Source organism: Cupressus sempervirens, chromosome 6 (genome assembly GCF_028749045.1).
Source record: "Cupressus sempervirens isolate cs-2001-9-10 chromosome 6, ASM2874904v1, whole genome shotgun sequence".
Taxonomy (NCBI): Eukaryota; Viridiplantae; Streptophyta; class Pinopsida; order Cupressales; family Cupressaceae; genus Cupressus; species Cupressus sempervirens.
Window position 1 is genome coordinate 205,235,070 of NC_143123.1, and position 13,114 is coordinate 205,248,183.

At 33.3% G+C, this 13,114-nt stretch overlaps 1 protein-coding gene across 1 annotated transcript in view; it reads left to right on the forward strand.

Moving 5' to 3' along the window:
* Window positions 1-13,114, forward strand: part of MSH4 (MUTS-like protein 4) — a 342,254-nt gene that overhangs the window by 259,431 nt on the left and 69,709 nt on the right. The window contains exons 16-19 of the mRNA XM_089789754.1: window positions 3,609-3,752; window positions 3,841-3,911; window positions 4,095-4,153; window positions 4,344-4,500. Coding sequence (XP_089645880.1) covers window positions 3,609-3,752; window positions 3,841-3,911; window positions 4,095-4,153; window positions 4,344-4,500 — 431 coding nt within the window. The remainder of the gene's footprint in view (window positions 1-3,608; window positions 3,753-3,840; window positions 3,912-4,094; window positions 4,154-4,343; window positions 4,501-13,114) is intronic.

Sequence of the window (13,114 nt, forward strand, 5' to 3'; positions counted from 1 at the left end):
TAGCCTTTGAAACTCCACTGTATAGGAAGCCACATCTAGATCTTTTTGTTTCAATCCTTGTCTTCTCTTCTGAAGCTGGATTTCAAAATCCTCAGGTAGGAAATTCTCCTTCAATTTGGTAACCATGGCATTCCAATTGGCTATAGGCTTCTTGCCCATGCTAATCCTCTCATCTTGGACATATTTCCACCAAGTTAAGGCTGAGCCTCTAAGTCTTGACTTAGCCACTTTGGCCTTTCGTGCCTCTAACACCCCTTCACATTCAAAATGGTTCTCCATGCTATCCAACCAATCTATCACTGCATCTATGTCCATCTTTCCACTGAATAGTGGCACACCTTCAAAAGCTTTCCCTCCTAAGTCTTTTATAGCTTTCAAGAAAGGTTCCTCATTCAAGATAGGGTCTGGCTCATAGACAACATAATCTTCTGCTATCTCCTTACCCTTCTCATTATCTTCTTCTTCCTTCTTTCTAGCTGCATGAGCAACTTCATCCAACTTTGTCTTCACCTATTCTAAGGCTACTTCAAGAAGTCTATTCTTCTGCTTTTACTCATCATCTTCCTTAGCTAGCTTTGCATTAGTCACTATGCTTGACTCACCCACTTACTCTCCAGTAACTGTAGACATACAACTTCTTCCCAAGTCTTTAACTTGCTCTGATACCACTCTAATGTGACAACTAGTCTTGCTCCCACCCTAGCTACTCCTAGGGATACCTTGGGTCTTTCTCTTGACCTAAATAGGGTTACTATTTACCCTATTCTTCTTAGGATTCTAACAAAGAGGTCCTAGGCTTTTCAACTAGTGCACACCAATGTAAGAAAAATAGCAATCCATATTACAACCAACCCCAAATACTCATATGACTCCCCAAATGGATGAATGGTCACCTAAGAAGGCATTTGGATTCCCCTCAAGATTCACAACCACAATCAAACTTGAATCCCTAATCGAGTTCCAAAAATCATGCAAGATTTCACAAAATTGCTTGAAACAAAACTACAAGCAATTAGCCCTCCTAATGAAGAAAATCCCAAATATCTTGCAAAAGTCCTTAACAAGAGGTCAAATAAACCACTGATCCAAACACCCTTTTCAAATATTGCAAGGATTTTGGTGGTCTAGACTCTAGGGTTCTCAATTTGTCCGTACAGTACGGGCACAAATTTAGCCTTAAAACAAGGGTTTTAAGGGTTTAGCAAACTATCTGATGAAAAAATGGTTTTGCCTCCCATAGGACTTCCCTCAATGCCTCCCACTGAAGTTGGGGCTTCACCACAACATCCTCCAACACATTCCAAGCTCTGGTTGAAGTATCACAAACATTCAACCACTTCAAACACCTCTGCGCTTGACTGTGATCCCTAGCCATGCATCTTTGGCTCGCTTAGGGCATCACCATAAAATCACTTTCTTTTTTTTCCAAGGGCCCTCCTTTTCTATACAATATGTACAAGGAGTCATCTTGCAAATCCCAAGAGACCGTACAAGCCCTACGGTGGAAAAGGGAGTTATGACTCCATTTTGCTCACTCACTCGGTACAGAACAGCAGGATGACAAAAACCAAAACAATTTAAACAAGCAACTAAAACTCTACAAAACCACAAACTAACACTGTACAATATCACACATCAACCTCTTCTAACACTTCAAGCAATACTAGTTCTTAAACTAATCCATTAAAATGCCAAAATTGCAAAAAGCATAAAATTGTGATAATGAACTTGTTGTTTAGTCCGTACACATAGAATCTTCACAAACTTCCAACCCTGCCAAAAGTTTGAGGATGGCCTTATAAACACATCCTCGCACCGATCCCAACTGCTTCAGATGGTTACCAAGCTCCAACGAAGAAGTTGCTCGATTGGAACAAAAAGTTGTCAATGTTGTCGATGACAACATTGACAATTTTTGAGCAATTTTTATAGTTTTGAGTGTTTGACCCTCAAACTTGCTCCAAAGGTTGCCAAACCTTGCTAAGAGTATCCAATGGATGAAAAACATGTAAGAAGGTCCTAAAAACACTCATGTGACCACTCTATCCTAATAACCAAATAAAATGTTGAATCTGACCTTATTGAGCAACTATGAGCAACTTACCCTGAACAACTTCACCTTAGGACTAGGCTAGCCCTATTATTCACCTAGAGGTGTGGCTAGCACCACTACAAGCCAAAACACCCTAGGAGCCCTAGGTTTTTCACAAGCCTACCTAGGTGCCCCTGTACCAGAAAGCATCAACATTCATTTTATACTTGAGTGTTGAAACTTCCCTCATAGACTTGTACGTTGGGCATAATTAGTAATCTTCATGTTAGAAGAGTGCTTTTTCATTTTTTGTATGCTTTTCAATATTTCTCTCTGCAAGTTTTCAGCACAGTCCTTGATGGTTTCTTCATTTTCTGACTCCATTTTAGCTGAACAACTGGCGTGTGTTAATTTAAGATTTCACACTATTTGGCATTGGTGTTTTGTTCAGACTAAAACAAGAACAAAATTCCTTGGTAGGGTTTTTTTGTGACCTGTCAAAAACCCTTAACTAAGATTGAAAAACCTGTAGAGATTCTGCATTTGATTATTTGTACGTTAGATAACAGCAATTACGTATGTTTTCTTCCTAGAAGTCGTGTTTTATTATAATTGAAGTTTATTGGCGAATCTATTTTTCTTATTTTTCTTACCCTATAGGATGGCAAGATCACAGCTCTGATACCAATTGTAATGACCCTTTCTGGTTATTTCATAATTTACCTCTTTTTCATTTTTTTTATGCTTTTCAATATTTCTCTCTGATGTCTCTTACCAAAATTTGCATTCAATATATACATATTTTAATTCTAAGAGTTACGTCTTTTCAGTCTAATAGTTATATTATATTAATAATAATATAATTATATTAATTATTTATTTGTATTAATATTTATATTTATATTAATATCACAAAATATTATATTAATTATTTATTTATACTAATATCACAAAATATATTATATTAATATTTATATTATAATATATATTAATTTAATAATATATCAACTATATTATTAGATTATAATACTTTATTAATATAGTATGTTGCTACATATCTTAATCATAATTAGATTATTATTATAATACGATATGTATGATATTATTATATGATTATAATGTAATATTACTTTATAAAATATTATTATTTTAATATCATTATTAATATTAATTTATATAAAATATTTATTTATTATTTAAAGTATATGCTAAAATGGGGACATCAAAAGATGTCAAAAGAAGAAAAAAATTAATAAAGAAAAAAAAATACTACACGAGTGAGAATGAGCCATAACTATGGAAGGCCTTAGAAACTTTTTTCAACTGTGTTCATTGGTATTTCATCTCTGAGAATGTCACTGCCAGCTTTTGATGGTTATTGACAAGATTAAATAAAGATTCTCTTAAAAAGGGGTTTATCATAATTTATGAAAGGTATCTTGAATATTGTTGTTTAGAATGCTAGACTCTATTCAGTTTTTGCTCATCTTTCATGACTACAAATCTGATGCTGAAAATCAACAATATATATGTTTTTGGGTAATTTTTAAGCAGCTGACACATTATTTTTACACAGGATTAATTGATTCTATAAGGGAAGACATATTTCTCCTTATTCTTCTTTCAGAATCTTTATGTCTCTTGGACATGATTGTAAATTCTTTTGCACATATGATATTGAGTAAACCTGTTGACAACTACACACGACCTGAGTTCACAGGTACACACTTCCACAAGTTGTATCAGGGAACGTCATTAATTGCATATAACTGATAATAATGCTTTCTGGTATTTTTTGAGCTCATAAGAAAATGGCCCAATGGCAATAGAGGCGGGAAGGCACCCTATTATTGAATGCATTCACCCTGGAGGCTTTGTTGTAAGTTTTTAATGTCATTTCACTATTTATTCTACTGGTTTGATTTTATCAAGATGACTTCAAAGTTAAAACTATATATACACTTTTATTATTATGACCCTAAAACATGAATTGACTTTTGAATTCCACAGTAAGTTGAGTCGCCAGTTTGAATGAAATGATGTAAAAATGTCTTTATTGCAGGCAAACAATACTTTTCTCTCAGAAGCTTCCAATATGGTTATTGTCATGGGACCGAACATGTGTGTAACCATTATACGATTTTTTATGTTTGTTTCTCTTTGCAGTAGAAAATTCTCTAGGACTGAAACATGGTAACTTTCTTTAAAATGAAGCAGGAAAATTTCTATCAAGTGTCAGATATGGAACTTGATCTCTAATAATACAATGAACTTACGAAGAAATATTTTTTAATTATGTCCTGATTTTCAGGAGTGGAAAGAGCACTTTTCTTAAGCAAGTTTGCCTTATAGTAATCCTTGCTCAAATTGGTTGCTACGTTCCTGCTCATTTTGCCACATTTAGAGTTGTGGACCGTTTATTTACTCGTATAGGAACTGGAGACAATCTGGAGTCCAATTCTAGCACGGTGCTGTTCAATTTTGCATTTTTTTTTCAATTTTCTTATTCTTATTCAATTCATTTACCATTACAGGCAGGAATTTGGTACTTTGTGCATTTTGTAGATAGATTATTAAAGACCTTATTGTGTATTTTCTTAAGTATGAACTGCTCAATATGAAAACCTGATTGGTGAATTTATTCCATTAATGGTAAGTATGAATTCATTCTACTAAGAGGTTTCTCAATTATGTTCGTGGTGATGGGTTTTGAGTTTACACACGCGCGCGCGCGCGATATTACTTTCCTTTCCAAATAGCTTGTTGACCTGGAAAAACAATTCAGTGATCCAATAGCTCATTGTGTATGAATTTATTTTAATTGTTCTTCAACTATTTCGCAGCATCTTTGGTTTGATCTGATAGAAATAAAATGAAGGCTATAACATCCAAAAATTCTATTTTCAGTACATTTTCGTTCAGCAATCAATCTTTGACAGTGGTCCACTCTTATAGATAAGTATTCATCTCAATCACAAGTTAACTTGGAACCTTAGTATTAAACAAAGTTGATAAGTTGGAAATATTTTCCACAAGTCGTCAAATTGTGTTATTGCTATCAGGATTAACTGTGTAGTTTTTGAGTCGAACTCATTGATTCATATTTCATGAGTAGTGATTCACACAAATCCATCTCTCCTGAGAATAAATGGAACACTTACACCCATTGGATCTAGGTGATTCTTACAAAGATGAGGCACTAGGACTTCCCAGGAGATCACCATTCTAGTCTCCTCTAGCTTGAGTGTGCTTAACTACGAAGTTTTCTCCATTCTTAAACCCACTCTTCTTGCAACCCCATTTGTAAAACCTTCACCAGGTATTGTACTTATGAACCATTTATTAAAAAGCCCCTTAAGCTCATCAATCGATTAGTAGGAGATATTGCTATCAAGATTTGATTGCGTAGTTTTTGAGTCAAACTCATTGACTCACGTTTCCTTAGTAGTGATTCTCACGAATCCATCCCTCATGAGAGTAAATGCAACACTTAACACTCATTGAATCTAGGTGATGCTAACAGAGGTGAACAACTATGGAGAAAAGTTTGCAGTCCTGGTGCTTCACCTCTATGACCACCACCTAGATCCAATGAGTGCTAAGTGTTCCATTTATTCTCATGAGAAATGGCTTCATGTGATCACTACTCATGAAACATGAGTCAATGAGTTTGACTCAAAACTAAACAGTTAAATCCTGATAGCAATATCACAATTGAACTAAGTTGCCAAATTGGGTGCCATGTTATTGAAAGGTATTTTTATATTCTGATCATTGAGCTTTGTTATGAGTCACTAATACCAGATATAATGAGACTAAAACAATTGTATGAAACAAAAATCTTCATCTAAAATAATATGGTTTGAATTTGTTATAATATAGTCATTTTCTGAAGCTAAATAATAGATTCCAATTTCTATGGTAGGATATGTTTTTTTTTATTGGGCCTTTGCATCTTAAAGCAAAGTATTTGTTAGCTGTGATTAAAGTTTATCGGTTCAGATAATCTTATCTGTCTACCGCCACTTATCATGTTGTGGAGACGGAGCAGTTGTAACTGTGTTTGGTTGAATAGTCATATAGACTTCTATATATCTCCCATCCATTTGAAGATAAGATATGTTTCTTTTTTTGGTGAGATAAAAATTGTGGTGACATGTATAACAAGGTGCTACTGAAGACAAAATCATACAAACTTGTGAAAGTATAGAAAACCACTCTGTATGTGGATTGTATAAGCATATTACTATGATGGCAACGTTCTAGAAAAGCATTTTCTGATACTGTCTCAGTTATACTGTGAATAAAGAATAAAGGATTATCAATATTGTGTACAAGTTTCTAACGAAGAACAAAGATTTGCACACCTTGAAGAGTTATTCTAAAACTGGTATGGATATTCTGGTTTATTACTTTCAGTTGTTAATATTCGGCGGTATGTGTATGATGTTTTCCTCAACTAAAGCTTCTTATCACATTTTTTATAATTAATCAAATCTGAATACAGTGATGTTCTGTAAACTTGTAATCAAAGACAACTAGAAAGGGATTTTCTTGAATTTAAACTGTTAAATGAATTCGTGATAGAATCTTGTTGTAATAGATCAGAAACAGGAAATCAGAAAATTGATTTTACAGGTTTTCATACATTGGAATACAGAGTTCATTTGCAGATATTTTTGGTATGATTCCAGGTAGAAGTCATTTGTCAAATTTTGGAACTCCTAGCAGTTGTAAATTTTCTGAAATATATTGAGTTTGTCATGCTTCTATCATTTAGTGATGTTCTGTAACATTCATGAAGTTAAGACAATTGAGTTGGTGTTCTAAATTGTGCTTAGACTGTGACAGAAGAGAGATTGATTTCTTGTTTGAGTAGGTGCTCATTTTGGTAAGAGTTGATGCTCCTTAGGGGTGTAGCCCTTAAATCTTGTAACTGATTCAAATTTGTGAGGTTGGATTAGGACAGTAGATCCTAGCAGAAATGCTCACTGCAGTTTTGTCCCTTCTCAGGTTTCCACGCTATATTCTTGTGCATTGGTCTCTTTTCTTGTGGTGAATATCCTCTATCTTTCATTTAGTGCTTTATTTTAACAAATAGAAAGAAGAAATTGATCAAAAGATTGAATTGAAAAAGTGTTTGATTAATACTAATTCACACCCGCTCCCACTCTTAGTAGTAAGAATGTATTCTACAGAGTCTTGTGACCATTCCGGCATATTATTATTAAATTATCCCAATTAGTGAACACTCTATTATGGGAAACTGATTCTCTAATTCAGTTATTTACCACCACAATTTCAACTTCTACCATATTGTAAAACGATGACATCAAAAGATCATCTCGCAAGATTCTCATATCGTACACTATCCACAGTTCCTAAATCAATATGGAGGGGCAAGTTATCCACAAACAAGAAAATATGGTATTATGCATCAGTTCTAATTTTATTTGATTGCAACAAGATATTGAATATCGTGCATCAACCTAATTTAAAAATTAAGTATATATACTATATAGTGACTTTTACTGGAAATAAATAAATAAAACTGCCAAGTTGCAGATCTGATTTGCATGATATCAGGTAGATTTGGGGTTGCTACAATTCTCCTAAAAATCGCATATGCATGACTTTGTAGCGTATACTATTGATTTCCATCAGATGAACCAAAATTAGTGTTTAATACATATTATAGATCAAGAAACAAGTTTAATTTTTCAATACATATGAAATTCAAGTTTCAGCATCAATAAAAGCTATAAATCCTAATTCTCTATGACTAAACTGCAAAAATGTCTGCTACTGCTATATGAATGTTGCAAAAGTGGATGTATAGAAACAGTATGCTCAATTGGGCCCTCAAGAGCCCATGTAATATGAACCCATATATATATATATATATATCTATAATTTTGACATCCAACGTTCTATTGATTCATAAATCAACACTTTCAACATAGAAAGGATTTATTCAGATTAGAATAAATTGTGAAAGTTCAAGCTCATGGGTTTATAGTTATATTGAATACAATTATAAATGTAAACAACTTTCAAGCTTGAATTTTACTATTTATTAAATTATAATAAAGTATGATTGTTAAAATCTTTAAGTCTTTTGTAAAGAGCCCTGCTGGTTCTAACTATCTATGCTGAGAGAGAGTCATCAAAACCTTTAAGTCATCTGTAAAAAGCCTTGTTGGCTCAAACTGTCTATGTTGAGAGAGATTATATTGTTTTATTTTGGAGTTTTCTTTATTTTCTATTTTTTGTGTTTTTTCCTATATTCCACAAAGTTTCTGGGATGAGGATGTATTAGGGGACGGGGATGTGTCTGTGGTACTTGTACAGGATGAAGCCAAAATTTATGGGACATGACCTCAGGGGACTGTTGGGTGGATATTTTGCAACTGACAGTTTTGGATAAAAATCCAGTCGCAAAATAGGATGACCAGCCACAGCATGTGAGACAAAGTCTCTCCTACCTTAAAGGGAAGGCTCCCCCTTCTCACTGTTCCTTGGATCAACTCAAGTTAAGCAAGAAATCGAGAGATTTTTATAAAATGGGTGTTACTAATATCCTTTCTTCTTATCTTTTAAGAAAGAATCCACTTACTCGTGGAGCGAGTAATGGGCAGGGTGAATCTCTAACTATACTTCTATCAAGAGCTGGAAATAGTGATATTGATAAACCTTCATTAATTCAAAGGCTAGCTAAAAATGTATTGGCTTGGCTCTAAGTCTGGTTGTATTTCTATATGAAAAGCTTTACAATTAGGGCACAAAGACTCCTAAAAGTAAGAATACTTAACTATTTTTTGAATTAAGAAAGAAGTATAAGCTACAGACAAAGCTTTTAGCTATATATTTCCACAACTGCTTTCAGTCAAAGCTTTGACTCCGATTGCTTCTTAAATCACTATGCTCTTTTATTGAACACACAATAATAACATGAATCAAGACAATAGGCACAAATTATAGTCAAAGCTTCTAATTTGCTCTATCACAATTGCTTCCAGTCAAAGCTTCGAATCCAATTGCTTCTTTTATTCACTTTTCTCCCAAATTCGTATTACACAATCAGAGTTATGCTTGCGCAAATGTGGTAAAGCGTTCTTGCACACAACAAAAGATGATTTTTACAATGAGGGGGCACTCCTTTATATAGGTACAGGAGTTGAGAAAAAGGTGGAGGAAAAAGTGGGAGCAACTCAACCAACTTTGACCTAGTCTAACCAAAAGAGAAAATATAGCGTTACATGCAACTCGCATTACATCTTTAACATACATGTAACTTGCATTATATGTAATTACATTTTTTCATACCATGCATCCTCTCCAGCTACAAATATGAAACAAGAAGAAGAAGAAGAAGAAGAAGAAAGACGAAAGAGAATTGAAACAATCTTAGGGATTGTCCTAAAAGACCTTATACTTGGCGACGCATTCTCGGATGATCACAGGATTGGGAGTTCCTGTATTTTGTGCTACTGCATTCACCTTGATAACCATGGTGTTGCATCTTTTAATAACCTCTGACTTTGATGAATTTCCTGCTGTCATTTGAAAGCTTGATGTGATCAAACTTTTTTCATTCAAGTTGTCATGAATTCTCCTTTGTAGATCAAGAAAAACTGGAGTCTCTGACACTTTGAAAATCTTCTTGACGATATCCAGATGTACACTTGGAACAACTTTCCATAATTTTTTTCTTTTTTTTAAAGTGCTTGGCAAATGGGAATGCGTCCAAATAGAGATTGCTGACTTTTAAAAAGCGACTTAGACTTTCAAAATGTTATTGCACGGAAAATAGATTACATGTAAATGCAACATGTAACAAGGGATGAAGGATGAGATGGAAAGCATAGGAAAATGCGGAAACATGTCTTGCTCATGAAGTTGCGAATTCATATGGAGGGAAGGAAATGGAAAATGAAATTACATGCATGTGTGAATGGTGAATGAGATGGAAAACATGTAATCGCATTTGTTAGATGAGATGCGAAATGTTGTGACATGGAAAGATGGAAATGGAATGTGGAGTGAAGTGAAACGTGCTCAAGTTCTTAGGGAAAAACTTGCAATTTCTTCCAGAAGAAGAAAAATGAAAAAACAAGCAAGCAAACAACAAAAACAAGCACAAAACAACACATGCCTTTGGAAAAAGACTAAAACATGTCAATATGCAAAGCACTTCAACATGCAATTTCAAATTTGGAGTTTGGAAAAATTTCAAAAGTGTGAAAATGAGAGTTTTCATCATTTTTAAAGGCAAAATGCACTTTTCATGGCATATATATGGACAAATGTGCAATTTCAAGCTAAAATATGCATGAAAATAGCAAGATAAGCATGAATAAATGAGCAAGTTCTAAAATGTTCATTTACTTGGAGGTTAAAGAGCCAAAATAGCATGTTTTATAGACGTGAAGACCAATTCTTCCTCGAATCCAGATTTTCAAACAACTTTTTGACTTTTTCCACACTTGCATTTAACACAAATTAATGAGCAATGAAGGGTCGAATTTGACATGAAGGTGTCAAATGCATGGTTTCCAAAGACAAGAGAACGTACTTAAAACTCAAAAAAATCCCTCTTGATCAAAGGTATGGGCTGGAAATGCATTTTTTTGAGTTTTTGAACAAAAACATGACTTTTTTAATGCAAAAATCTGAGCCGTTTTTGCAAAAACGTGGCCAAAAAATGCATGTTGTCATTTTTGACTTTTGAATGCAAAAACAACTTCCCCAAATGCATATACATGGATCAAAATGCAAAAACGTAACTCCAAAATTCAAAAAAGTGGATTAAAACCCCAATTTTCTGGGCATTCTAAGCAAAAGCGTGATTCATAATAAGACATGAAACAAAAATGTTTTGGCTTGTAAAGTTGAAAATGGGTATCACAATGCAATGACAGACACTTAAAATGCCAAATCGATTCCTCTTTGGGCATAAATATTAGCCGGAAATGGTTTTTTTGAAGATTTTTCCAAAAACATGCCCTTGGAGGGAGTTTGGAAAAACGTTTTTAGCAAGATAAATCCATTTTTGATGTTTAAAAATCCATTGCCAAGCAAAGAAAAACCCTATTGGAGAAAATCTAATGCAAAACCATCAAATAAATCTCTCACAATCTTCAAAAATGGGTTCTTGGAGGGCAAAGATATGTTCTTCAAAATCGGACTTTTTGGAGGTTATTGCATATATTAAAACATGTTTTTGGTTAAAATCGGACCTTTCTGAGTTACTTGCATATTTTAAGTTACATCTCACTTTTTAGATGCAAAGACATGAAAACTTCACTTTTGATGCAATTACACCAAAAGGGTCCACTTACATTATAACCTTTTGATGTGATGACATCAAAAAGGTCCACTTTTGATAACAAGTTGAACTTTATATGCAAAGACATGAAAAATGTCCACTTTTGATAATAAGTTGAACTTTATATGCAAAGACATGTAAAATGTCCACTTTTTATGGATTTTACGTGTTATTGCATATAAAATGTTCACTTATGAAGACTTTTAAGTCATTTAATTCACTTAAAATTATAAAAATGTTACAAAATGGGCCATAAACAATATTTATTTATCATATTTAGAAATATAACATATAAACATCATTTAAAAGTAACATTTAAATAAACATTTGATTTTTAAAACAAAAAATTAAACTGAAACTATATAGTTATATAGTTACTTTAAGTGAAAAATTAAAAGAAACTCAACTTAAAATTATAACATAAAGTGCACTATAGTCATTTTAAGTTAAAAATTTAAAGTTAAAGTAACTTAAAAATATAACAAAAAGTAAATATAAGCTATATTTTTCAAAAAGTGAAAGTCAAATTGAAAATATAACATCATATTTTTTATTCGTACAGTTGCACCCAAAAGGTCCACTTTTGAAGCACTAAAATAGACATAACTCTTGACTAAGAACTCTGATTGACCTCTAGGTTAGACCGAATCAAAGGGAAAAATGAAAGGGATGACATGAGCAAAACCAAAGGACTAAAAATAAATAAACACAAATTCAAAAGCAAAGAACGAACGATGAAGGCTTCAAAAATCAAGCAAAGGCTCGAAAGAAAGAAAAACGAAAAGGACTTGATGAAGGCCTTCAATAAAAAGATTCATTATATCATTTGGTACCAAATTGTTGATCAATACTAACCAATTAAATAATGAACTAAACTCAGAGAAATGCAAAACTAATTTTGTAACAACCAATTTCCTTGGGTCTTAAATTATCAATTAACATACTCATAGAAATATAGCTATGTTCCCCAGGGACGCGTCCCCCCCAAAAAAACCAGCGTTTCGGGGATGGGGACGTCCCCGTCCCGGAAACTTGGGGGAACATAGAAATATAGTTATTACCTCAATTTCAAAAGAAGACAGTTATATCAGTCATGTTCATGTGAAGGAGATTTACCGTTAAAATCATTCAAACAAAATTTCTTAAGTAAGAACTTAAAATACCATCAATGAATTTACCATAGAAATTAAAATCCACATACCATGAAATTTGAACCAATAAATCATTGTAAGAAGGTTTCTGCAATCACCTAGATTAGTCCACAAATACCACTATAACAAAATCATATAACGACTACTGTTCAATACCACTATACCAAAATCAAATGTTGATTACCATTAAATACCACTATATAAAATTAGGGCATCACATACCATTGTATCAATTAGGGCATCGATTACCATTAGATCATTTAGGGCTTCAGATACCATTGTATCAATTAGGGCTTCAGATATTATTGAATCAATTAGGGCTCCTGATACCACTAAATCAATTAATGCTTTAGATACCACTGTACCATTTAGGGTTTTAGATGCCACTGTATCATTCCTTTCTTTCCAATTGCTTAACTGTGGCAATAACTCAAGATTAGAAGCTATGCTCATATTCGATATTCATATGAATGAAAAACAATCCATAAATCTATCTGTCACATCTAGGTGTAAAATAATAGTAACGATGAAATAACTCAATTAATTTTACCTTCTTGCATATACATCATAAAAGTGATGATACCTGTTTCCGACATACAATTG